General features: G+C 39.2%; 1 protein-coding gene across 4 annotated transcripts in view; it reads left to right on the forward strand.

Moving 5' to 3' along the window:
• The window catches only part of ZNF800 (zinc finger protein 800), a 50,203-nt gene that overhangs the window by 14,860 nt on the left and 7,938 nt on the right, over nucleotides 1–27,405 (forward strand). For 3 of the 4 annotated variants that reach the window (XM_084785173.1, XM_084785174.1, XM_084785175.1), the window contains exons 4-5: nucleotides 4,136–4,279; nucleotides 6,763–8,458. In XM_084785173.1, the coding sequence (XP_084641299.1) occupies nucleotides 4,136–4,279; nucleotides 6,763–8,458 (1,840 nt within the window). Of the gene's footprint in view, nucleotides 1–4,135; nucleotides 4,280–6,762; nucleotides 8,459–9,727; nucleotides 11,169–27,405 lie in introns of those variants that run through there. The other variant, XM_084785176.1, reaches the window with a different exon arrangement.

A 27,405-nucleotide genomic window follows, 5' to 3' on the forward strand; every position in this document is an offset into this window, starting at 1 on the left:
AGGCCTGCTACACAGATGTAGCTGGTGGGCAGCTTGGGCTCCATGTGGGTCCCCTAGTAAGGGCAGCAGGGCTGTCTCTGACATGGACTCTGTTGCCTGCCTTGTGATCACTTCCCCTAATGGGGCTGCTTCACCAGGCCACAGGAGACGAGGACCCCCCCCCCCCCCCCCCCCCGGTCCTGATGCTACCAGATGAGCTTGTGTGGGCTGGTTTGTGTGTGGGGCCCTTCTCTGAGGAATGGAGGTGGGATGAGGAAAGGAGGGAGGGGCTGTGATCGGAATATAAAGTGAATAAATAAATTAGTTAAAAAAAAAAAAAAGAACAGCAACATGGGTGATGGCATACAAAGACAGAGAAGCAAGAGAACATTTATTGTATTTCTGACCCATAAGAAATTGGTGTGCCTGAGTCCACAGTGACACTGTGTGTTTACATTTTGAGGATAGTGTTTATAACTGATAGCTTAGAAGAGATACTTTTTGGGGGTGCCCATTGGGAAGAAGTAATACGGTCCTTACTAAATATAACTGTTTAACTAGGAATGATTAATAAACTGATTTTCTTTTTTTCTTTCTTTCTTTTTTTTAGATCAAGAGTTACTAGTGGGCAAAGTGGTTACTTAATTTAAGGATATAGCTTTTTGCTTTTATATTTCACTTTTTATTAATTATAACCTCATGTTTATATAAGATTGGCAATGCTTTAAATGTGCTACTGTTTGCTTATTTAACTCTAAAGTTGAATTAAAAAAATCTTAAAATTTAGATTATTTTAAATTATGTCTGTATGTGTGTGTGGGTGGGGTGGGGGCACCATGTGAGTACAGTGTACATGTACCTGTGTAGGTCCCTGCAGGGCCAGAGACACTGAGTCCCTTCATGAACTGGAGCTGTAGGTAGTTGTGAGCTTCTAGATGAGGGTGCAGAGAACCGAACGCGGGTCTTTTGCAAGAGGCGAGCATCCTTTTAACCACTGAGCTGTCTTTCTAACCCCTTTAGTTGTGGTTTTAGTTAGATTTCTTAGTTTTGTTTTTCAATCTTTTTTTCCCTTCAGTGATGACTATATTTTTAAAAAGACATTTTTATTTTATATATTCGAGTGTTTTGCTTGCAATCGTGTTTGTGCACCGTGTACATGCTTGGTACCTGTTGAGGCCAGAGCTGGTGTTGGATCCCCTGGGACAACACAACAGTCCTGGTTGTGAGCCTTCATGTGGGTGTCGAGAACTGAGCCCAGGTCTCCTTCAAGTGCTATAAGTACTTTTAACTACCAGACCAAAGGTGTAGCCCCGGCTGGCCCTCTCATGGTGCCTCTAGCCCAGGCTGGCCCCTCTCATGATGCCTCTAGCCCAGGTTGGTCCTCTCATGGTGCCTCTAGCCCAGGCTGGCCCCTCTCATGGTGCCTCTAGCCCAGGCTGGCCCCTCTCATGGTGCCTCTAGCCCAGGCTGGCCCCTCTCATGATGCCTCTGTCTCTTCACTACATCCTGACAGTGTATTCACCCCATTGACTCTGGTGACTATTTTATTTTAAAGATTTATTTATTATATATATATATGAGTACAGGACATCAGATCTCATTAATGATGGCTGTGAGCCACCATGTGGTTGCTGGGAATTGAACTCAGGACCTCTGGAAGAGCAGACGGTGCTCTTAACCACTGAGCCATCTCTCCAGCCCCTGGTGACTATTTTTAATAGCAAGATTCAATCTCCATTTTGTGTATAGTCAGTCTTTTAAGTTAGAATTAGTAGGTAAAATTTTCCTTTGTTTTCCTCCCACTATATTCAGTTACATTTTGAGCTACTATATGTTTATCGGTTACAGAGGTTTAACTGAAACATTTCAATGCTTGTTTTATCTCACATAGTTTGTTAGTCACTTTGGGGCTAGCTTTGAACCAAGTATATTAGCTTACTATCAGGAAGCTCTTTGGTAATGTGAAATGACTAGTTTTGTTTTGTTCTGTGATACAAGGTGGATAAACCAAAAAATGCAGATAATATACAGCTCTTTAAAATAACTAGTTGGGTGGTGGCGGTGCCCACCTTTAAGCCCAGCACTTGGGAGGCAGAGGCAGGTGAATCTCTGTGAGTTTGAGGCCAGCTTGGTCTACAAAGTGAGTCCAGGACAGCCGAGGCTACACAAAGAAACCCTGCCTCAAAAAACAAAATGAAACACAAAAACCCCAAAACAAAATAAAAAAATTAAATGTAGATATAAACAGGTTGCTGAAGATTGGGTTAGAAACATTGAACTTTTATAGACCTTACTTTTTTTTTTCTTTTTTTCTCCTGTTTTCTTCTCTCATATAGTACATCCCACTGCAGCCTCATTGCTTTCTACTCTTCCCAGCCTTCCCCACTCCTCACCTCCCCACTCCTCACCACCCCACTCCTCACCTCCCCACTCGCCTCCCCCACCCCTCACCTCCCCACCTCTCGCCTCCCCCACTCCTCACCTCCCCACCCCTCGCCTTCCCCACCCCTCGCCTCCCCCACCCCTCACCTCCCCCACCCCTCGCCTCCCCCACTCCTCACCTCCCCCACTCCTCACCTCCCCCACTCCTCACCTCCCCTTTCTCTCAGATTCACTGCTCCTCTGTTTCCCTTCAGAAAAGAGCAGGCTTCCAAGTGATACCAACCAAACATGGCATAACAAAATGCAACAATACTAGGCATAAACCCTCATCAAGGCTGGATGAGGCATCCCAGTAGAAGGAAAAGGATCCCAAGAGCAGGCAAGCGTCAGAGACACCCCCAGTCCCACTGTTAGATGTCACACAAACTCCCCGAGCTAAACAACCACAGCATGTACACTGCAGACCCACACAGGCTCCATGATGGCCACTGTGTCCCCGTGAGCCCCTGTGAGGCTGGTTGATTCTGTGGGTTGTGTTCTCTTGGTGTCCTCGGCCCCTCTGGCTCTTGCAGTCCTTCTCCCCCCTTTTCTTCAGGGTTCCCCAAGCCTCGCCTCATGTTTGGGTGTGGTAGACCCTACAATCTTATTATACTGTGTTAAGGTAGTTTATATTCTTCAGTAGTACCAGGGCTTTATAGACAGGCGAATGCTTGCTGAGTGACAGAACCTTCAGTACTTAAGTGATCTGGAAGAGTATTGTTCAGGATAGCTTGTAGATGAAAATAACAAAATTAAGGCATTTATATTAATAAGTTACTATAGCAAAGACCTGTAGGAAGTAACAACAAAAAGTCTTGTTTGTGCTCCATTCCTTGTGGATGTTTTAAAGATTTGATTTTTGCCAGTTATTTTTCTGTGTCTTTTGATGTTCCACTGTAATGCTTAGATCCCCCAGATCTGTAGCATTTCTGTTACTGGAACTGAACATCTTGTGGTTATAAACTCAATAGGCTTGGTCTTGGCTGCTCTGAGAGTTTATAATCTAATGGATAAGACATATTTGACTATAGTAATTATATCGATAAATATTTGGAATTGGGGCAAGTGTTCTCATGGATAAGGTATTGAGATATATAAACTGACTGTGCTATCAAGAAGCCTGAACAACATTAAAAATTTTCTCTCAGAAGGGAAAAATATTCTTTTGATTTATTACCAAATGGTACAACTTCATGCTGTCCTAGAGCCTGCAGTAATATAAGCTGAGTTTAAAAAGTATGGTCATAGATAACACATAGATATTGGGAAGTGTGGGTTTTTGTTTTGTTTTGTTTTTGTTTAAAATCCTCTTATTTTTCACTTCCAAATTTAGAAAGGAGCTGGCAGAACCATCAGAAAACTTGCATGAATGATGGGAAAAATTTTCCCGCCCTGTTGCAGACCTACCAAATCAGACTCTCTAGGGAAGGGTCATGTGTAGATTTTCAACTCCCTGTAATGCTCAGTCAGATACCAGAACCGTTGCCTTGATAGATTCAGTGAACTGATTGCCTACTGAAGTTGAAAAAGGGCCTCACAATTTGGCTGTCTAAATTGCCAAATCATAAAATATTTGCTTGGAATTTATTACTTAGTTAATAAATATTCTGTGGTAGAAATTGTCATCATCTGTATTTTGTTTTCACAGTAACTGTGTTTTTGGATTATCAACAACTAATACCTTATTGAAAAGTACAGGTCAGAATGAACTTTCATATATTTCTTTTCCTTTCAGGAACCAAACAACTTAAACATATTTTATTAAAAGACGTGGACACTATTTTTGAATGTAAATTATGCCGTAGTCTCTTTAGAGGATTACCAAATTTAATTACTCATAAGAAATTTTACTGCCCACCAAGTCTCCAAATGGATGACAGTAAGTTCATTTGTATATTCAGCTATATGTATTTTTTTTACTGCCTCTTTGTATTTTGCATTAAGGTGGTATTGATATCTAGATAATTTAGTGATGAATAATAAAATGAAACACAGCATTGTTATATTGTTTCTTGGATTGTACTTTACGTCAGTGTTTTCCATTTGGTTTTTCCTAATCTATGAGTTTATATCTGTGAGTATATTTATTGTATTGAAATATTGAGGATTGTTTTTGAATTTTTATATGGGCCATGTATAGTTTAGTATTTGAAAGTTACAAAATAAATGTCTTTAAGGGAGCTATTTCGTGGTACATTTCTTTTAATTTAACAACTTGTTGCTAAATATAATTGATGCCTTACTTAGATTCTCCTTAAGTAAATGAGAATGCTTCCAATAAGTAGCAAAGAATGAATAAATTATTTGACATTTTGGGAATGGCAGAGAACATTGAGATATTTATTAATCTTTCTAGTATTTTCCGGATCTTAATTTGCAGATTGGATTTGTTCTTAGTGAAATTTATTTAGATATCACATAACCAGTATTAGATTGAATCTAGACTAATGAGATTACTACTTTTTGTTATGAAGGCAAGTAGCATGCTAGTAGTCTTTGTAGAACCAAAGTTTTTAAATTAAATGTACTTTTCTTGAATGAATATGTAAATAATATGTATAGTGTTATTTTCTTGCTTTATGGAATTAATGTACATTCTTGAAAATGTAGTAATACTAGGTAGCTTCATTATTCTTTGTTCTGGGATTTTAAACTGGATTTACAAAATGAGAGGCTGATATAGATACATTGTAGATCTTTTTCATTTTTCAACTCAAACTCACTTTTTAAAAGTTATTTGATAGGGAGATAAAATGTAATAATTGAATAACAAAGTAATTCTTTAATCATTATTAAATTATGTTGTGTGTTACAGGGTATAGATAAAGTCATTTGTATAGAAAATGTTACACAAAGAATATGGTCATACTTTATCAAAACTCATATATGAGAACATTCTTCATGGTGTTTTATCCATCCTGGGTTATGGAAACTTTGGTTTAGTTTTATCAGTCTAAGACTTTGAGACTGAACAGAATAAAATTTTTACTGTTTCAGATAATCCATGTGCTTGCTTGTATTTGATCTTACTGAACTTTTTATTACTAAGCTATAAATTCAAGAGTGTCTGGAGAAACTAGTTGAAAATCTGACATTTTAATTAAAGTATAATGTTTTATTTCTTGGTGTTCTTCATTGTAGTTAAGTTGTAGTGGTAATTTATATAGTGTAATCGGTAAGTGGAGTTTCCGATTATGTGTATTCTTGGCGGTGAAAGGGTTATCAAACTCCATTACTGTTTACAGGAAGTAAGACGGCCGGGAGGTGGCTCTTGTCACAGCTTGAGGATGAGAGTTTGTGTCATTAGAACCCACAGATGTCCAGGGTGGGTGTGGTGGCGTGTCACAGGGGAGTCCCTACAGCAAGCTGACTAGCAAGACACATTAGCGAGTTCTAGTTCTGATTGCGAGAACCTGCCACCATGAAGGAAGTGAGAAAGATGGACAGTGATTCCAACATCCACATGGGGCCTCCGTATGCCTGCATACACACGCACAGCACAAGCACCCACACGTGGAAACACACACACACACCAAGCACGCCCGTGGAAAATGCGGAAAAAGGGAAAGAGGATTAGAAGAACTATAGCAATGGATTATGTCATGATTTATAAATAGTTATTAGATTTAGTATTATTATATTTGTAACTAGATTTTAGAATTATGTGGAAATATAGCTGATGCCAGCCAGTCTTGTTGCAGCAAACTGTGTGGTTGCCTGTAGAGGGAGTTTGCTATTATGCAAATAATAAAACTAGACTAATGGATAGTTCTTAACCACTTGTTTTATTAAAATTTTGTCATGTTGAGAAAATTGTGTGAGACTGGGCTTTCATACCGTACACCATTTATGCTGACTTGCAAGTATTTTTTATTTCTGTGAGATGTTCAGCTGTCCAAGTGGAAGTAATCTGCATTGTTTATTAAGGCTTACATTAGCTAGAATACTACCATATTGCATTAAAATACATATAATAGTAGCATTCTTCCTGATATTTTATCCATCCTGGGTTGTAAGAACTTGAGTTGGCTTTGGAGCTCTAGAATTTTCAGACTAAAAGTAAGTGATAGTACTTTTCTCGTTCAGGTCGATCCATGTGCTTGTGATTTTATAGTAAGGGAACTTAGAAGCAGAGGCGGCTCTTCAGATTATAGCTTTCTCATATGATAAATTAGATCAAAGTTTTAATTTAGTCAATAACTAGGTTTTATGTTCCTAAAAGGCTGAAATATGGATAATGCTATAAAAAGAAACATGTACTACTTAAAGATGTTTCATTATGTATTTTAAAATATTAGAGTGTTAGAATAGGTTAATTATTTCAGGTTAAAACAATTGTGTTTTTTTTTTTTTCCTTAACAGATCTTCCTGATGTAAATGATAAACAAAGCCAAGCCATAAGTGATCTCCTAGAAGCCATATATCCAAGAGTGGATAAGAGAGAGTATATTATTAAGCTAGAACCCATAGAAACCAATCAGAATGCAGTGTTTCAATATATTTCAAGGACTGATAATCCTGCTGAAGTCACAGAGCCAAGCAGTACTCCTGAACCAAGTGCAGTACAGGAGACAAGCTTGGAACAGCCCAGAGCAGTCCCAGATCCAGATCCAGAGGAGGTGGAGGCCGTGGAGCCGCCTCCTGCAGACACCGCCGCCACCGCAGCAGACGAAGCTGCCCCGCCCACTGAGGAGCAACCTCAGGAGTCCCAGGCTGAAGTGGAGACCTCGGACAGTTCTGACCTTGGGCACCAGTTGATATGTTGTCTTTGTAGAAAAGAATTCAATTCTAGACGAGGTGTCCGCCGTCACATTCGAAAAGTACACAAGAAAAAGATGGAAGAACTAAAAAAATACATTGAAACACGCAAGGCTCCAAACCAGTCTTCAAAAGGGCGCAGTAAGAATGTTCTAGTTTCATTAAGTAGGAGTTGCCCAGTTTGTTGTAAATCGTTTGCTACAAAGGCAAATGTAAGGAGGCATTTTGACGAAGTCCACAGAGGGCTGAGGAGGGACTCAATTACCCCTGACATAGCCACCAAGCCTGGGCAGCCTTTGTTCCTGGATTCCGCTTCTCCTAAAAAATCTTTCAAGACTCGAAAACAAAAGTCTTCAAAGGCCGAATACAATTTAACTGCATGCAAATGCCTCCTTTGCAAGAGGAAATATAGTTCACAAATAATGCTTAAGAGACATATGCAGATTGTCCACAAGATAACTCTGTCTGGAGCAAACCCTAAAAGAGAGAAAGGCCCTAATAATACTGCCAGCAGTTCAGAAATGAGAGTTACAGTTGAGCAAGCAGATTGTGTAGCGTCTTCACCCCCTTCCATTACCCATTCTCCACAGAGTGAACTAAAGGGAACAAATCATTCAAATGAAAAAAAGAACCCACCGGCAACACAGAAAAACAAAGTTAAGCAGGACTCCGAGAGCTCTAAATCAGCTAGTCCTTTGGCTGCGGGTGGCCAGCAAAAAACCAGGAAACCAAAACTGTCAGCTGGCTTTGACTTTAAGCAACTTTACTGTAAACTCTGTAAACGCCAGTTTACTTCCAAGCAGAACTTGACTAAACACATTGAGTTGCACACAGATGGAAATAACATTTATGTTAAATTCTACAAGTGTCCTCTCTGCACTTATGAAACTCGTCGGAAACGTGATGTGATAAGACATATCACCGTGGTTCATAAAAAGTCATCTCGCTACCTTGGGAAAATAACAGCCAGTTTAGAGATCAGAGCTATAAAAAAGCCTATAGATTTTGTTCTAAACAAAGTGGCGAAAAGAGGCCCTTCAAGGGACGAAGCAAAGCAGAACGATTCAAGACATGACGGCACTTCCAATTCTCCTAGTAAAAAGTATGAAGTAGCTGACGTCGGTATTGAAGTGAAAGTCACAAAAAACTTTTCTCTTCACAGATGCAATAAATGTGGAAAGGCATTTGCCAAAAAGACTTACCTTGAACATCATAAGAAAACTCACAAGGCAAATACTACCAATTCACCTGAAGGAAACAAAACCAAAGGCCGAAGCACACGATCTAAGGCTCTTGTCTGGTGAGGAACAGTTGCACAGCTTTGTCCCCTCCCCTCATCAAACTACACACAGTCATTTGGCTGTGATTTATAGTCGGTTCCATCTTAACATATATTTTCTTCCATAAGTCATACAGTAGTAGGAATGGCAGGAGGGATAGTTACTGCTTTCATCTCTCAGGGACCTTTATTCGAGTAGCTTGGGAACAAAGTTGATTTCAGAACTTACCTTCCCCTATAGCTTAGGTAGATGACACAGGGCCAGGGCTTTTGTTTTAATGCTGCAAATATATCCATTTATATTTTGGTCTATGTTTACATAGAAATTTCGTGTTTAACTTGCACAGGTTTAATTTGACATAGCTATTAATTTTATTTAGTCTACTAGTCCTAATCCATTGTAAGAAAGTTAACTATATTAGAATGAATTTATGAAGGAGATAATTATAGGAAAAACATTTTAAGGCTCTGTACTTATTGTAAAAATTTGTAATGCTTAAATAAAGTGTAGCATCTAGGGAAAAAATATCCCCAGATGGAGTTTAGAAGAATTAACATTTATTATTTACTGTTTCCACGCACTGCTTCCAGGGGAAGGGGGAAGTTAGTAAACAAAAGTTTGAATTTTTTTCTTCTTTTTGGGAGTATGTGTTGGTGAGTTTTTAAGTTTTGATCTATAAGGGAAAGATTTTTTTAGGTGCACATATTTTTGTTTCCCTTTCTGTTTAATAAACTTATAAGTGATCATTTCAATGTAGTTAGTATTATTCAGTAGTGAGGTGTGTGTGTGTGTGTGTGTGTGTTGTGTGACTGAGTAAGTGAGTGAGAGAGAGAGAGAGAGAGGGAGAGAGAGAGAGAGGGAGGGAGGGGCGGGGGAGAGAGAGAGTGTGTGTGACCAAAAGAAAGGCAAAACCCCTTTTTGGAAGAAAGAATAATTATACTTTTTAAAGAAAATTTGAGACAAATTGTGTATTTTAAAATGCAGTAGACTCCCTATACTTGATTTTGAAAGTCTATATATTTTTAAAATTTACTTGCAGTACCTGTGCCCCTTGTAATTAGATATTTAAAGTCCTCAGTATTAAATAAGTTTGAGGTAACAAGCTCTAAAGCAAGCTTCTTAGTTTGAGTGCTTAGTATGTTAATGTGGTTTGATTATCACATTGTTTTTGCTTGTGTGGGAAACTTAAGAGGAATCCATCCTTTAGAAGTCATTTACTGTTGTGTAATTTAAGACCAAGGTTTTATTGGTAAACTCAAAAGTGTTCATTTATTCCTATTTCTCCTCAGATTACTTCAAGTGATGTACGAAAAGGTTTGGAGTTCATTTTTGTGGAAAGACTTTAAGTTGTTAGAACCACTAAACGTCTTCACATGGTACTATGAGGAAAAAAAGAGAACATTTTCATAAAATTTCAACTGTAACTGCTGATTTCTGACTAAAACAATACCCACCTACCCAGTTCTAAGGCAGTGCCCATCCATCCCAGCACTTTCGAGTAGCTGTGATATTATATGTTGTCTTCATAGACCTGGTATATATGGTCTACAGTTTCTACAAAAATGTTGGGAATTTCGCTTTCCAAATAATTTGTTGATTAAAATGATCAACAACCTGAAGAAAATAATAGTTTTTAATTGATATAAACTTTGTATTTTTAGTGGCTTAAGTTTATTTCACTTTTACATGCAAAATTTTATCTATATTGTACAAATATGATTTTTGTAGAGAGTATGTTGTTAGGACCAGAAAGCAAATTAGTATCAATACATTATGAATATTTAGTAGCCTACTGAATATTTATAATTATTTCATATCATTTATATTTGAGTTTTTAGCACTTAAGTGTTTGAAAGTTTTATTCTAAAATATATACAACAAAAAGGTTCCAGTTCATTTTATGCATAGATCATTATTACATTTATCATTTGTAAACATCAGACGTTTTTATGAAAATTAAACATTCTCCTATTTTTCTTTAAATTTTATATAAAGCACTTTAATGATAGATGTAATCTTATTTCTCAGTTCCTATTTTTTAAAAGAATACCCACTTACTAATGTTTATATAAAGGTAATAAGCAGCTTAATGATATTTTATAGATGCAGACAATCCATGTGCAACCACTTCTTATGTTTCTAGTTTATTACTTTAAGTGTTGCTGGAAAGGAAGATAGGGGTGTCCATCTTAATTTTTTTTCTCTACCAAGGAAAAAATTTAAATGACCACTTTAGATAATATTTTATTCTTACTATAAAATTGAAAATAATGAATTCTTGTCCAACTTTTGTAATCAAGATTTTAGGAAAAAAGAAATACATCTATCTTTATGAAATTTTGGGCAGGTTTTTGTGTATTAATATTTTGTACTTTTAGGGAATATCTTATTTTTTAGTAATTTGTGTCAAATTATTTAAAAAGGTACTGCAGAAAATACACCATGTTTTTATGTAGGTTCACAGCTCTACTTAGAATGGACCCTGTCCATCTGTATACTTTTTGTATAAATTTTTAAATGTTGACGATCTAGAAGGTCATAATAAAATGCTTCTATGGTTAGGAAAACATTTACCCTTCTCAGTGCTTTGCACTAAAATATACTGTGAAAGGAAATTAGAAAGACTGTAACTGTTGCTGGAAATGTTCTATACTGAATGTACATGTTTATGTTGGAAAAATGTACTATATGTGATGAAAATAAACCAGACTAAAAGTTATTTCAGCTAAATGTGCTTCAACACAGGTACATTGGTTGAAACTTAAATGTTTTATTACAAACTTACTCAGTGACTATGAGCAGCTACACTTGAATTATATCCTGATAGTTTTATTTTTAAGAAGTAATGATTTCTCTTTAATTTAAAAACAGATTACTTTTCTACAGATGGAAAATTTATACTTATAGGTCTAACTTTAATGACTAATAGCATAATATATTTAGGGACCAAATGTGTAGTTGGTAGCATTTAATTTATGAACAATCTTCATTAGTTGCACATTATTAAACCTGTATTTTTGACATTTGCAAGGTGTTATCTTTTTGTGCATTGCTACACACAGTACATACTCTCTTGACCGTTTCTAGTCTGTTTTATTTGTTAATTATTGTAGGAAAGAGAGAAGCTGTAGCTTGATGTTGGAGCAGGGAAGACAACAGCAGCAGCAGCTCTTGACTCCCTCGACTAGCGCCACAGGCTCCACTTAGCAGTTCTGGTGCCCCAGAGCAGGGTCGCTAAGGAGAGCACACATGGCTCCTATGTCTCCAGAAGACCTTTGTCTAGGCCATTACGGAGAAGACAGTGCTGTCTCAGAACCTTCCTACATTAGAAGCAGCTAGGTGAAGGCATTTTGTTACAGTGGATGTAACAGAGGCTAAACTGGAACCAGTTTAAAACAAACAAGGGTATTTGAAGGTATTTGTCTTTCTTGTTCCTTTCTGACCTGTGTACCTACTTTTTGGATTTATTGTGCAGGGGTACAGGAGTTGAAAAAGTTTTTTTTATACGCCAGATATGATAGCATAAGCCTGTAACCCAGTGCTTAGGAAGCAGAGGCAGGGCCATGTTTGTTTCTCTAATGGAATCTATAGTTTATGAGGATGATGACTTAGCCACGGTAACCCTGAGTTGATCTAAAGTCAAGCTGTAGGATACATAGTATAGTGTTGGCTTTGGTTTTAGACGAAAGTTACCCTGTGCTCTCCTCTTCTTTATACCGCCTGGTTTCCGAGCTAACATGTAAGGCTAGGCAGTCTTAGCAGGGGCAGACCCGTTGATGGGTGCTCAGGCACCAGGCACATGGTGGGATGCAGAATAAGACATGTTTTCCTTAAACTCATCAATATTTCCCTTTTCTAATGCATCCCTCCTCTCTCTAATCTGTGTCTTTATCTTTTTCTTTTGAGCTTCTAGCTCTTGCCTTGCTCTTCAGTTGATTGAGAGACATCGTTGTCCAGATAGCTAAAATATTTGGGAAGTAAGACAGATAAGGATACGAGCATGTTCTTCTGAATCTTCATTGTTTCACAGTGGTTTGGGAGGAGGAGTATTTTCAGGCTTCTTTGCCTATTTTTGATACCACATCTTCTGAAGCAAAGGAAAACTTAAAAACCATTGGTACATCTGGTTAGGAAGAAATCCCAAAGATGGAGGTTTTGGCATTTGTGTCTGGTTTGATTGTGTATTTTTGGTGGTCAGGAGACTGACTGTCTAAGGCCCTACAGTACTAACACATTCTCCTGTGTATCTGAACACTTAGGAGTTTTGCCTTGCAGCGCGTGCTGGCCTCACATCCACAGTCCTCCTACCTCAGCCTCCCAGTGCTGGGGGTGCAGCTGTGTGTTACCATGTCTGCTTCTAGCTTACTACCTAAATACTGATGAGTCTTGCCTTAGAAAACACTACCTCTAAGAAGAGTTTATGGAAACAAAGATAAGCCTTAGTGATAGATAATAATATTTATGCAGCATAGCAGGCACTCTGCTAACATATACACAGAGCACCTCTAAACCCAACCAACAGATCTATGGAGCAAGACCTGCTTCTCCATCATTCCTATTTTACAGAAAGAAAACTGAAGCTTGGAGAAGTTCGATGTCTTAGTCATAGCACACAGCTACTAGGAAATAAAATGTCCACTCTCAGTCCACACAACCTCAATGTTTACATATTTTATCACATGTAGAGCAGTTGGCTATATAGTTATCTTACTGGTAGCTTATTGTGATGAGCCGGCGCTAGAGTACTTGGTAAAATTTTGGACCCACAAATTATTCCCATGTGACATTTGCACATCCACTCTTAATGTCTTCTGCCTTAGTTATTTCACCTATGAAACAGGACCAGTGTATTTTACTTCTTGTTTTTCTTTTTTTCTGAGAAGATGAAAACCACATGCAAAAACAAAACAAAACAAAAAAACAAAAACCCTGAGAATAGTGGCTGACATGTTATTACAAATGTTAGATGTTATTGCTAGAAAAGACTTGAATGGCACAAGCCAGATGGGAACTTTATTATTACTACTAAATTAAATTTAGATGGAAATTTCAGCATTGGAAGAGAACTTTGTTACATATCAGATCTGTTGCTTTTGTGCTTAATTGGAATAAAAAAAAAACAACCAACACATTTGCTATCAATTATCTTATAGTCCGATGTCAGTAGCTTATCTTCTTTCTTACAGCCCCCCCCACTGTAAATTAAGCTTTGTCTTTATGACCCTCCCTATAACCATCTATTTGTTCCAAAACCTCATAAGCATCTGTTCTGTCACACAAATATTTTTGGTCATGTGCAAAATACTGACATGCAACAAATATTAATTGAATAACATTATTGGATTTTAAAAAATAAAACAAGGCTTATAGATATGTAGTGCTATTTGAAAGAAGGTGTTAACTATGGAAAACAGATTTTTTAGGAGCACACTTTATCTGAGTTGGGAATGTCTAGTGAAACTGTTATGAAGAGATAAGGAAATGGCGCCATCAGAAGCTGGTCGGTGGCAGTTATTAGGGGTAACATAACGCCCCACGTTTCACCTGAGGTCCTGCTGTAAAATTACCTCCTGGGAAGAGGTTTCTCACAAACCTGGCCATTCTTGACCTTGTTTTTTGACCTTGGAACTCTTGTTGTTCCAGGTTGCATCTCTGTGGGCTGAAATCTTTTTTGTTTTTGTTTTTTTGTTTTTTTGTTTTTCGAGACAGGGTCTCTCTGTGTAGCCTTGGCCGTCCTGGACTCACTTTGTAGACCAAGCTGGCCTCGAACTCACAGCGATCCGCCTACCTCTGCCTCCCGAGTGCTGGGATTAAAGGCGTGCGCCACCACGCCCGGCTGCTGTGGGCTGAAATCTTAGAGAAATATGGCTGCTTTTGTTACTCTTGTGGTGGTGCTGGCAATTGAGTCCAGGACCTCATGATGCCTGGCAGATGTCCTACCGCTGACTGGCATTTTCAGCCCTTTCTGTTTTGAGATAGGGTCTTAGGCTGGCCTTAAGCTTGCGGTGTAGGATCATCTCCCTCAGCCTCCTGGGCGCTGAGATTACAGGCCCTTCATGATGATTCTAGTACTCAAATGCTTCCGTCTAGGATCTGAGGCACAGTTCTTCCAAAGGAAATAATTGCCTGAACTAATGTTAAGTGATAGGGTTAAATTAGCCATCTTTCAAAAAACAGAAGCCCTGTTTTGGATACTGGAGCAATAATAACTAGCCTTCTGCCTTTACTGCTCCATATAAGCTGTAACAACTTGTATCTCGTGTTATGTTCAGGTGAGGCATTAGTATGTAAGAATTTATGTTAAGAACATGTAGTTTTCATTATAATTTGGGTTTTGAATGGATCTTTGATCCTTTTAATCTGAGAATATACTGGAAATAAATTAGCTCTGGGAAATAGAACCATATCTTTCAGTCAGATTCTCAGACCAAATTGTTTTTAGAAGCAATTGAGAGTAAGGTGCCTTGGTAGCGCTGAATTCAGAGTATGTGCTAGTTGTGATGGCAGCTTTGATACTGAATGGGACTAAAAAAGGAAGGGATGCCTCCAGGAGAAGCAAATAGAAACACAGATAACAGACCACAGGGTGGGGCTTAGGGGAAAGAAGTGTCCTCTCATTTTTTACATAGAGGTAGTTAGGGGAATAGGAGTTTCTGTAGGAGAGTTGTTTTTGTGTTTTTTGCATATTAGATATATTGTTTGATGGTGTGCTGCCCGCTGGGCATCTGTGGGCTGCACGTTGAGAACAGCTGGTCATCCTACTTTGTGTGGGTGTGAGAGAGGCCAGTAAGTCTTATTTTTCCACAAGACATCTTTCTGTTTTTCAGTTGTCATTTCTGTGCTTAACCATCTTGACTAAGCAATGTTAAATCAAAGTGATTCTAAGAACCAGCTCACTTACCACAAAAATCCTTACACATGCATTTATGCCCGCGTAGAGCAAAGAACTTTGAAAGGAGATAGTTTTGTGTCTTGTAACTGCTCTGGAGCTCTCGTTAGTATTGAATTGTAGAATTTATAATGAGTTGTTAATTTTTTTGCACGTGCACATGTGCACATGCAGCCATGTGTGTACTCTGTACCTGTGCACATACACATGCAGCCAGAGGTTGACATCATGTGCCTTCCATGACTGCTTACCACTTTGATGTTTTGAGACAGGGCCTTGGACTGAATCCGGCTCTTACTGCTTGGCTTTACAGAAGCAGGCTTGGGGAATCCACCTTTCCCCCCATAAACTCCCACTGCCTGTACTAGAATTGCTTACACAGGCTTCCATGTCTAACTTTATAGGTGCTGGGGATCTAAACTCAGGTCCTCATGGTTGCACAGTAGGGACTTGACCCATTTCCTCAGCCCCAAGATGCTAAGGCTTAGCGTTTCTTTTGAGCTCCTGTCTCTAGACTAGGTGATTAGGGCTCAGTGACATATCTACACTGTGGATACTGCAAAATGTGAGAATAAGGCTTGGGTTGCCAGCTACCACCTAGCTTGTCCAGTATCTGCAGGCTGGTGTGTGAGGACGTGTGAATGTAGTGTGAGGGATCTTTTAACGTCTTAGAAGGGCTACAGAAACAGCTCTCAGGATATTTCATTCCTTTGGCTTGTATCTGGTAAGGGGAGGGTTCCCCTTTCCCCCCCGAAAGTTTGATGTGAGGAACATAAGGGAGGCAGAAGTGACATGGTCTTGTTGAAATCCAGTCAGGTTGGCTTCAGTAGCTTTTCCCTAGGTAGGTGACATGAAAGCAAGGGGAACCGATGTAACTCTAGTGGTTGGTATTGCTGTCTTGGCAGCAAGAAGTTTTGCTTCTCTTTCTAAGACGCACTTAAAAGAGATACCTCACACTGTGTCTTTTCAGTATAGTTGCAGGTGCCTCATTAATTCTATTTACTGCCTTTTCTGCACCCTCCAGCTACTTTCTTTCCCTATTCAGCTTTGGTTTAGGATCTTAAGGGAAAATGTGGTTAGTTGAATAAAGTATATTTGATCAAATTTCTCTCTCATGCTAGGCTTCATAGGTAGCTGGCTAGTCTGTAGTGTAGTGGTCTTTGCACAGGTTTTATGTGTTCTGCCATGCGATCATTATGGGACAGTCAGTAGCATAAAACATGGTCCTGATCCCAGTAGAAGGATAGTGCTAGAATGTAGTAAGGATTCTAATATACATGACAACATTAGAATTAAAGGCAGCCCATGTTCTTGAGTGTCATATTAGTGCAGCATGAATGGTCTTTTCCATACTAAGATGTGGAAGACAGTCTTTTGATCAGTGCTTACGGTTCCTTCTGAACTGTGTGGTGCATTTCCATCTTTGGCTTTGCAGAGCCATAGAAATCCAGTTATTTTCATGGAGAAAGAGCCCCCTTGTTTCTTATGGTAGCATTTGGGTCATTCTGTAGCAAGTTATTACCATTTGCAAGACACTCTGTCAGGCTGCAGAGTTTGAGCTGGCAATTTAGTTCTAAGTTTTTAAGGTAATGTTCTTGCCTTCCTGTTTGTGCTTACAGTGACAGCTGCTTTCTGTTCGGTAAGTCCAGTGTCCATGATGTGTCCGGCACCATTCTGCTCTCTGGGTGAGCAGAGAATAATGTCACTGTTAAAGCATGGAGTTTGCAAACTCTGGTTCAAGTCTTGGCTCATTTATTTATAGCTTTGTAGTTTGGGCAGGTCACTTATAAACCTCAAATTTCTTTTTTTAAAAAATTTTTTATTAATTTATTCTTGATACATCTCAGTGGTTATCCCATCCCTTGTATCCTCCCATTCTTCCCTCCCTCCCATTTTCCCCTTACTCCCCTCCCCTATGACTGTTCCCGAGGGGGATTACCTCCCTCTGTATATGCTCATAGGGTATCAAGTCTCTTCTTGGTAACCTGCTGTCCTTCCTCTGAGTGCCACCAGGTCTCCCCCTCCAGGGGACATGGTCAATTATGAGGCACCAGAGTACGTGTGAAAGTAATATCCCACTCTCCACTCAACTGTGGAGAATGTTCTGCCCATTGTCTAGATCTGGGTAGGGGTTTAAAGTTTACCGCCTGTATTGTCCTTGGCTGGTGCCCTAGTTTGAGCAGGACCCCTGGGCCCAAATCTGCCTATCGTAATGTTCTAGTTGTAGTAAACCTCAAATTTCTTGTCAGTAAAACAGTAATATTAGAAACTACCTTCTATAAAGATTTGTTGTGTGAATTTTATACATTAATGGTACAGTATATATGAAGTCTTTACATTATATTGTATTTAATATACTTGGTCTTTGTTGCCTCATATACGAGTCCAAAAATACTTGTGACTCTTGTAGTGATCACTGAAATTGCTATCAAGTTGCTGCTGAAATTCTTTCTAGCACCTACTTTCTAGTTATCTTGCTTTGCCATATGTTGTTCGTTGCCCTTTGATGGGGCATTACTCTGACTGTTTATAGTGAAAAGTCAGATGTAACATCAATGATAAAGCCAAGGTACACAGCAGTTTATTAAGTTAGAACAAACCGTTATTTTATGGGCCTTTAGTCTGTGCTGGAGTTCGGTGCCATTTGTGGTAGAACCACTTGATAGTTTGTATCTTACTCAACAGTATGTATAGTTCTAAGTCGTGAGACTCAGGGAAGCCCTCCTTCACCCCATCCTGTCTCCTTTCCCTATTCCTTCTTTTCCCACTCCCATTCCCCACTCCGTTTTCTTGATAAACATTAGGCTGTGGATAGAAGAACAGATTTACAGGCAAGTGGTGCCTTACCTTTGTGTTGCCAGTGCTTTGTGCTATACCTGGCACACAGCACGTATTAAGAGATTGTTGAAGGAAGAGAAGAAAGGAACAGGACTGCAGTTTCAGGGTGTTACTAGCAGTCCACAGTCTATCCTGGGTTCCTTCATCATCTAATAAACACAGCATTTAACCACGAGTCACTAGTTAGGTCTGTTACTGTGGCTTCTGCCTACATTCTTGTCTGAGTCTCCCAGTTATGGCATTCTACTAAGTAAGGCTTACAAGAAGAAACTTACAGAAGTGCTATATTGACTATTGACCTGTAATTAATCAGTGCACTGTATGAGTATGCTTTATTAATTTTTGATAGATTTTAATTTACATACCTATTGGATTTAATAAACTGCAGCTCAATAAATGAAACTTAGCATCCTTTCAAACTCATTTCTCTCTCAGGTGTTGAGTTCTCATATCTGCCCTTTCAGTTCCTGGCTAATCAGAATCCTGGGGAATTTACACTCCTGCTGTCATCAGTGATCAGTGTCTGTCTGTCCTTCTGGAGGCTTCGCGGGTGACTCCTGCGATCTTGTCTTTTACTATCCCTTCTGTAATAGTCTTGTAACCAGCCTCTTTCCTCCCCTCCCTCCATGCTGTTGCCAGAGCTGATGTCCAAAGACACAGGCGGGTGCTGTGTGTTCACTAGTGGACTGATTGACTCATCCCACAGGTGTCTGCTTCTCAACAAAATGTGTCTCTCCCTGAAACTCAGTATCATTTTCTTTTCCTACTGTCCTCTAAAGTACTTTGTAGTCATGCTTATATTTTTTTTTACTGTGTGTCTTCCCTCTGGAGAATTTATGTAAGGTAGCTGTAGACGTCCATGTTTAGCACAGTAGTTGGGACATGGTAGTAGTTAAAGACTACCATGAAAAACTGGGGGGATGAGAACTGAAGATAAGAATGTTACAGGATCCTAAACTCTACGTCCTCACAGACGTTGGTCTGTAGTGCTGACCTTTCTGATATAATAATGGGCCTCACTTGTCTCTTAAATTTATTCCCCACAACGATGGGAATCTGCACTGTGGTGAGAGGGATGTGCAGCCTCCTAACCACAGGGTTGGGTCGTGACTCAGTTAAAGCAGGTGTAGAGTCACTCTTGTCTCACTTAGGTAATCTCGTTTCTGAGGAAACCGAGTCAGGTAAAAAGGTTATTAGATACTCTTCCTGTGGATTTTCTTCAGAGTTTTTTTTTTTTTGTTTTTTGTTTTGTTTTGTTTTTTTTTTTTAAGGTGGACCTTGGAATAATTATGTCTGTTAGGAATTCTGTACTCCTTGAGGTCAAAGACCTCACACAGGGCATTCAGTGTGTTCTTTCTATTTATTTAGCATCTTAGGGGATAATCCTTTTAGGTTGTTATTTCTGGTGTAGGCAGCTTTCCCTCAAGTTCTAAGGCTTAAAAAGGAAATGACTGAATGGTGACCTTTTCAAAAGGTGCACTTCCTTTACAAGCCATGTTTGTTCCTCTAGGATCATACGAGTAAGTGAAACTCTGAACATACAGAATAAGTCAGCGTGACTGACTGCATGAATTCCACTTGTTGGTTAAATACACATGGCTTTTTATCTGGTTAAAATTTATTTTTGTCAGGTGTATTTATTTTTATAAAATGTGTATGGGTGCTTTTTTTTTTCCAGGTATGTCTGTGCACCGTGTGCATGCCTGGTATCTGCAAAGGCCAGAAAAGGGCGTTGGATCTCCTGACTATGTATTAGTGCAAGAAATGAGTTTTGGGTGGAGTCTGCCAATCTAATGATCTACAAAACTGCGCTAGAAATATCCTAGGACCATTTCTTTATCATTGAGAGAAGTATTGTTAATTTGACTTAATTTAGATTCAAAATGCATTTTCATTCTTTGGATTACATGGCTCTAATGAAAACCTGTGAAATTAGTTTTCATATTTTGGTTGAGTAATATGAATAATAATTTTACTCTTGGATGATTCTTACCATGTTGCTAAAAAAAATTCCTATACATTTGTGCTAGTAGTAACTTGTGATTTAGAATATATTTTGTTCCAACAAAGAGCCAGTGTGGGTAGAACAGTGGTTCTCAGCCTCCCTGATGCTGGGACCCTTTAATACAGTTCTTCACATTGTGATGGTCTCCAACCATGTTATTTTCATAACTGTAAATTTGCTACTGTTATGAACCATAGTGTAAATATCTGTGTTTTCCAGTAGTCCTTTGTGACCCCCTGAAAGGGTCATTTGGCTCCTCAAGGGGTGACAGCCCACAGGTTAAGAACCATTGCTTTAGAGACAGGCATCCTTCTTAGTTGACCTCAATTTTTCTGTAGAGGGAGGTTATTCACCTAGTGGAAAGGAGTTAATATAAAGACACAAATCACCACTTGCCATATCTTACAATATAGAGTGTCTACAATACTGTGAACACATAAACTTACTTTCAAAGTACAAGAGCAGTTTTGTATTTAGACGAATTCTGTAAAGCTGGTTTCTTGGATTGCATTAGTGGGTGGTTTTCTAACCAGGGTCTGAATGTGAATTGCCTGTGAAACACTGAACTGGAAGCAACAGATACCTGGGCTTTCTCTTTGTCTTCATACTGTAGTTTCTGGTGGGTGCACAGCTATGTCTTGTCTGAAATGCTTGAGACCAGAATTACCTCAGATTTGGGATGCTTTTGGATTTGGATGTTTACATGTTAACCAATAGGATTCCTTCAGAATGGGATCTGAAAGAATAAGCAGGCTACCAAGATGAGACACACAGTGGGGAGGAGATCCCTCGGTCACAGACCTAGGGGAGGGCAACAGGGTGAAAGCGGGAGGGAGGGAGGAGTGGGAGGATACAAGTGGTGGGATAACAATTGACTTGTAATCTGAATAAATTAATAAAATAAAAAGAATGGTATCTGACATCAAAACTGAAGCCCATTTGTGTTTTATAGACACTCTACTTATAGCCTGAAGATATTTACTTAGTGTCTTTTAATGTGGTTGCATTCCCACTGTGATCCATTATATGAGATCAGGTTTGGAATTTTCTATCTGTTTTGTCACTGGCACTCAAGAAGTCTCTGACTTTGGATTTTTGGATTGGTATGCCTGTTGTGTGTTTAGATGTTTCATAAATGTGTCATAGCCCCATATCCTTAATCCTGTCATCAACTCTAGTGAAATTGAGTTCTTTTAAATTCTTTTTTCTTTTTTTTGGTTTTTTTTGAGACAGGGTCTCTCTGTGTAGCCTTGACTGTCCTGGACTCCCTTTGTAGACCAGGCTGGCCTCAACTCACAGAGATCCACCTGCATCAGCCTCCCGAGTACTGAGATTAAAGGCATGCGCCACCACGCCTGGTGTCTTTTAAATTCTTATCTAGTTTAGTTATTTAAACAATATAAAACTATGCCTACCTCTATACTGAACACAATAAAATGAAGCCAAAAAGTAAACTAGTTTTGTTTGGGGGCTACGATACATGAGAAGTTTGCCATTATGACTGCAGTGCAGTGGGGGTGGTAGGGTGGTGCAGAAAATTGTTTACCTGCTATTGATGCATGGGTGGTGTCCTGGGCATGTAGTCAAGCAGGTGTTTGCTAGGTCTAATTAACCCAGATTCCTGACTGATGCATAGATTGGTATCACATGTTAATGAAAGAGTTTATTGTTGAGTCTGAAGTTTAGTATTTATTTCCTTTCAGTTATTAAAAAAATTGTTTAAATTTTAATGAGTAGGAGGTGAAAGAAACCTTAGAATATCAACAGTGGAGAAGTTGGTATTACAGTAGTAAGTGAATTAAACTTTTTTGTTTGTTTTGATTTTTAGATAAGGTGTTGTTTCGTAGCTCAGACTGGTGTGGAACTTACTATGCCGCTTAGGCAGGACTTGAACTTAAATCCTCCTGCCTCAGTCTTTCAGATGATAGTATTACAGGTGTGTGCCACTGTGCCTTGTTTAACCACCCCCCGCCCCGTAGCACTTGCTCAGCTATCAAAAGCGAAATAATTTCATGGAATATCTATTCTGCAGCTTTTGTTCTATATCATTCGTCTGTATACAGTTGTCACTCATTCGATAGACGTCTTGAGCTCTGCTTTGTGTGTGGCAGGCTGGGTGCTAGGGGATAGGCGTCTGCTGGAGCTCCTTCAGGTGTTGTGAGAAAGGAGCTCACTCTAAGGATACAGAAGTGTAACCTAAGGCACACCAGGGCTGGGAAAGCCATTGGGCATGTAGTCAACGGGTGTTTGCTAGGTTCATCCTTAAGTTTTGTAATTCCTGAGTTCAGCCTTAAGTTTTGAAAGAGTAAGGCACAAAAAACCGTCAGATAGGTAACAGAGACTAGAAACCACATTAGATTAAGAGAAAGAGTATGAGACCCGACGATGGCCAGATTAAGATGTTGTGGATTCAGCAAGTACTTTGAATTATATTTTCAAGATTAGGAGTAGCCATTGAAGACTTTTAAATGGGGTCTTTTCATAGCACTGAGGGGACGATGTGGAGCAAGAGGAGTGAAAAGGTATGTGTGGTGGGAAAGTTAATTGGGAACCAGTGTTAGCCCTGTAAGAGTGACAGAGCTTGAACTCATGTAAGTGGCAACACTTAGGTAATGGCAGTAAGACTAGAGAGAAGGCTGCCAACACAGCGCCAGGAGGGGAGTCTTCTGGACAGTGAGGATAAGAAATGAACCCCAGATGATTTCCAGTTTCAATCATTTTGGGTAGAATTCTCCAAGGTAGAGAATTCAGGAGAGAGAATGAATTAACTTTGAGATATGCTGAGTTTGAGGCGTTCCCTCCACGTCTAAGTAGAAATACTTAATAGGGGACCATTCAGGCTAGTGGTCAGGGAGAGATGGCCCATGGTAGACATCTGTGAACTGTGTGTGTTGGTGTAGATACGGAAGCCACAGGTTTCTAGAAATTACTATATAGAATAACAGAGTCAATGTAGCTGCTAATTTCTTGCATCTTTTGGTCTATTTGGTAATTTAGAATAATACCTAGCTTCTATGTTTCTATTTTAGTGGTTCATTTGAGAAATGGTGTCTGGCTAGCACTGGTTGTCTCTGTGTCTCTGTGTCTCCGTATGTAGGTGCATTTGCTATTACCTCAGAAGTAGTACATAAACTGTAATAGCATGAGGAAGCACGAGTTAATTGATGCGTTTTATTCAGAGGGCTTTTGAGATAGACAACTCGTTCAAAGAGAAATATTTTATTTTTTAAAATAAAACAACATATTACTGTTCTTGGAGTGAACAAGGTTTCTTTTTGGATCGTAGTTTTGAAGTGTAGGTGTTCTTCCCACACAGTCTCTGTGCCTCTCACCAGACAGGAATGGCCCGTGTTTCAACTCAGGTAGCATAACGTAGGGACAGGGCATAGAGACCTGAATTTGTATTTCAGGCACTCATGATGTACCTATAAGCCCACTGCCAGCCTGCCTAGCTGAGATGGCAGGCTTCTGGGTCAGTGAGGCACCCTGTCTCAAGGCAGTAAGATGGACAGAAACAGGAAGAGACCTGACATCCTCCTCTGGTTACTGCGTGCGCACACACGGGCACGCTACATTCTCATGCTTATGTGCAACACACACCGTACGCACATACTTTAAAGAGTAGGGTCTAACCCATATGAGTAACTTAATTAGCATCCATAGCTAGAGCATAAGGGAGAAAATATGCTATGAAGGTCTGAACAAGTGATATAAGTATGTTAGTTTTATTTTTCAGAGCTGCATCTTTTGGGCTGGTGAATTCTTAGATGTTAGAACATAGGTTATGCACTGTGATATGCATTCTTCTGGGTGTTACTATTCTTTCTGAAGGAAGAACCTAGCACTAGAACTTGCCTTGATCTTGCATCTGAACAACCATCAGAGTTCAGATGGATATTTTTGTACCAAGGCGTGAAGATGCTTGTTCACCGTAGGGAAGGTGCACCAGGTGGCTTTTCAGATGTCAACACTGTTTGTCATGAGCCCACTCATTCAATGCAGAAAGTGTAAGTCTTCATACCTTTTGAGCTTCCACTTTTAGAGACTGATTTTCAAAATCTGATAAAGGGAGGAATTTCCAGGAGACTGTGTGTGTGTGTGTGTGTGTGTGTGTGTGTGTGTGTGTGTGTGTGTGTGTATGTGTGTGTGTGTGTGTGTGTGTGTGTGTGTAGTTTCAGTAGATAAGGTGGTAAGGTGGCATGGATAAGGTCACTAAAGCTAAAACTAAAGCTCATAGACATGAATTAGAAGAAGATTATTAGAGTAAAGCTACACTTTTGTTCTTACAGGATCTATAGAAAAATGGAGGTGGGGGCTTATACATTTTTGTTTTATTTCCTTGAAAATAGTTTATTTTCTCTTATCATTTATCTTCGAATAATTTACTAAATATTAGCATAAAAGCCTGATATCTCCATCACATAACACAAAGCAGGCTGTTGTAACACAGAACTGTATTATAACTATAAACTTTTACTAGTGTTTTAAACATTTATTTTTAATATTGTGAATACTGCTCCTGTGTCCCCAACAGGCTTTCACATACCAGCACATACTCCAGCACAGCACCAGGAGCACTGTGAGTGTTAATAGCACACCCAATGCTTGAAGTATAACAAATACCAGCAGAGTAGAATTTTAGAATGTATTTTCTGACTTGAAGATCTCACTTGTTTAATGGCATTTTTCTGTGTGTTGTTCTTTCTAGTCTATATGCAAAGATTCTAGAGATAAGATTCATTTGGAAGGTTTTTTTGCAGAGTTTATCAGTATGTTATCATAGTAGCCTACCTACTCTGTGTCCCCCTTAACAGTGAGCACTATCAACTCGTATTGGGTATTTCTTGGGCACTTGTTTATACACTGTTTCTTTCTTTACTTTTTTAAGATCAGCTTCATTCAGCAAGCCCAGTGTATAAATTTAATGGAAAACTCTTTTATTTCCTGATTTTGTGCTTTTTGGGTGGAGCTGATTTTTAAGTATGAAAGTCGTGTCAGGAAATAATACAAGGTACCTGCAAGAAAGCACTGGGAAAGGTTGCTAAACATCCTGTGCCAGCGTGTTTCTTTTCATGCAGGACTCTGCCCTGCCCAAGAGTTGGATCCAGGTGCACACGATGGCCTTGTAGTTGAGCCTACTCACTCAGTTTCAGTGCCAGCAGCCTATAGGCACAGAGGCCGGGCAATGGTGAGGAGCCACAGTTTGCTCTAGCATGGGACACTGTTGAGAGGCCCAGGGTGACTGTGTATCATTATTAAAGAAGATTTGGCAACCTAGTGTTTAAAAAAATAATTCTGAACATTTTTTAATGAACTTACGACTTAGAAGCGAGCCATGATAAGCTGGATTCCCCATTTCACTGTCACCTTATATTGCTACCAGCAGAAGAGATCAGTGTTGTGGACTCCTGCTGCCCTGTCCCTTTGCTGACCACACAGATGTCACAGCCTGTCCTCTGTACATCTGCTACTGATGGTTCTAGACCAACACCTGCCTTTCCACTTATTTTTACTTTTACTCTTTGTGATAGTGCATTCATAATAATTTTGCTGTCCTTGTGAGTCAAATCTGGCCCTTGGAGACCAGCACTATCAATTAGCTTAACACGGTGGCATACATGGTTATAAATGACTGCATCACCAGGCCTGTGTCCATTTTCTTTGCCCTGCAAGGAACCAGCCGAGCTTTGGTTTCTTTATAGTGCCTCTGTCATAGACTGTTATTCCTAGCACTGTCTGTATACTTTTCTACTTTTGCTGTCTTTTCTGTTGCTATTATCTTCTGTTTAAAAAGGTTATAAATGGCTTTAGGAGATTCTTAGGCTATGAATTAAAAGGATTTGTTTCAACATTTTCTTAGGATTTATTTTTAAACTATCATAAAAGCCTACCTCTTTGTATGTCTACTTAATATTTGTTCATTTATTGGGATGTGCATGCTGGAGGTAATGGTTTGGGTGTGTACTTAGCCAGAATTTTACTTGGTACAAAATAGAAAGGAGAGAAACACTGTCAAGTTTGAAAACCTGAAATTTCTTCCATACTCTTGATTACTCTGTTGTTTTAACAGCCTTCATGGAAACTGCAGGTAGAAGTGTAAATAATTACATGATGTCACCTGCTGCAAAGTCAGACTTATGGGTTGCCAGCTGGCATTTTATGTACACCTGTTGGGCCCTGATTCTGCTAAAATGTAGATGGAGCTACAGAGACTTAGTGTGACTTCACTGTAGGATGGAGACACTGATTGCCCAGTTCATGTGTAGATACTGAAAGAGCAGAAAGATTGCTGTGTTAGGTAATGTGTGTATCTGAAAAGGGTGCTGTGGAAAACACGTTTTCTCTGCTATATCCCTTCTCTCTTGTACTTCCCCAGAGGTGGGCAGTTACCAGTGTCTTTGGACTTTTAAGGGCTGTTTTATGTACATGCAACTATATGCATGTAAACATTGCCCTAATGCAAATGGCAGCGTCTCATTCACAGTTTGGGTATCTTTTAAAAAGTATATCTGAAAATTGTAGTATCTAGGTATTCTTATTTTTTGGTTCATGAACTTCCCACATAGGCATCATTTAGGCAACTGGTTTTTGCTAAGACAAACAAACAGAATTTAAAAATAATCCCCTATTTCCAGTATATCATAACAAACCATCTTCTGTTTAATATAGTGTACTATTCACATTTCTTTTATAAAGAAGCCATGGTCGTTGATTTATTTTATAACGAATCAGGCTGATGTTAAAAACAAATTTGAGAAGTTTCTACAGTAGCTATTACTGCTAGCTACCAAAATTATAAATAAGAATATTTACTTTTTTTTATTAAAAAAGGAAAAAAGGCAGAAGGCTGGGGAATGCAGCTTAGTGATAGAGGGCTTGCTTAACATAAGTGAGGCTCTGGGTTCAGTCTGTGGTATTAAACAAAATAACAGAGCAAAAGCTAAGAAGGAAATGACAGAATTTTTTCAGGAAATTCATTTGCTTTTAGAGTTGTATAAAAGTCTTTATGGTAATGTGCAAAAAGTCAATCTTAGGGCCAATGAGAGGCAACACAGTTATAAATCAATCTTTCCCTCCCTCTCTCTCTCTCAATCTCTCCCCCCCCCCCCCCCCCCGTGTGTGTGTTTGTGTTACCTATATGCATTTGTATGAGTGTGTTGATGTGGGTGTATGCATGTGGATGTGCATATATGGAGGTTGACACTGGCTATTTTTCCAAATTGCTCTCTACTTTT

Source organism: Acomys minous (genome assembly GCF_964271855.1).
Source record: "Acomys minous genome assembly, chromosome: 6".
NCBI classification, from domain to species: Eukaryota; Metazoa; Chordata; class Mammalia; order Rodentia; family Muridae; genus Acomys; species Acomys minous.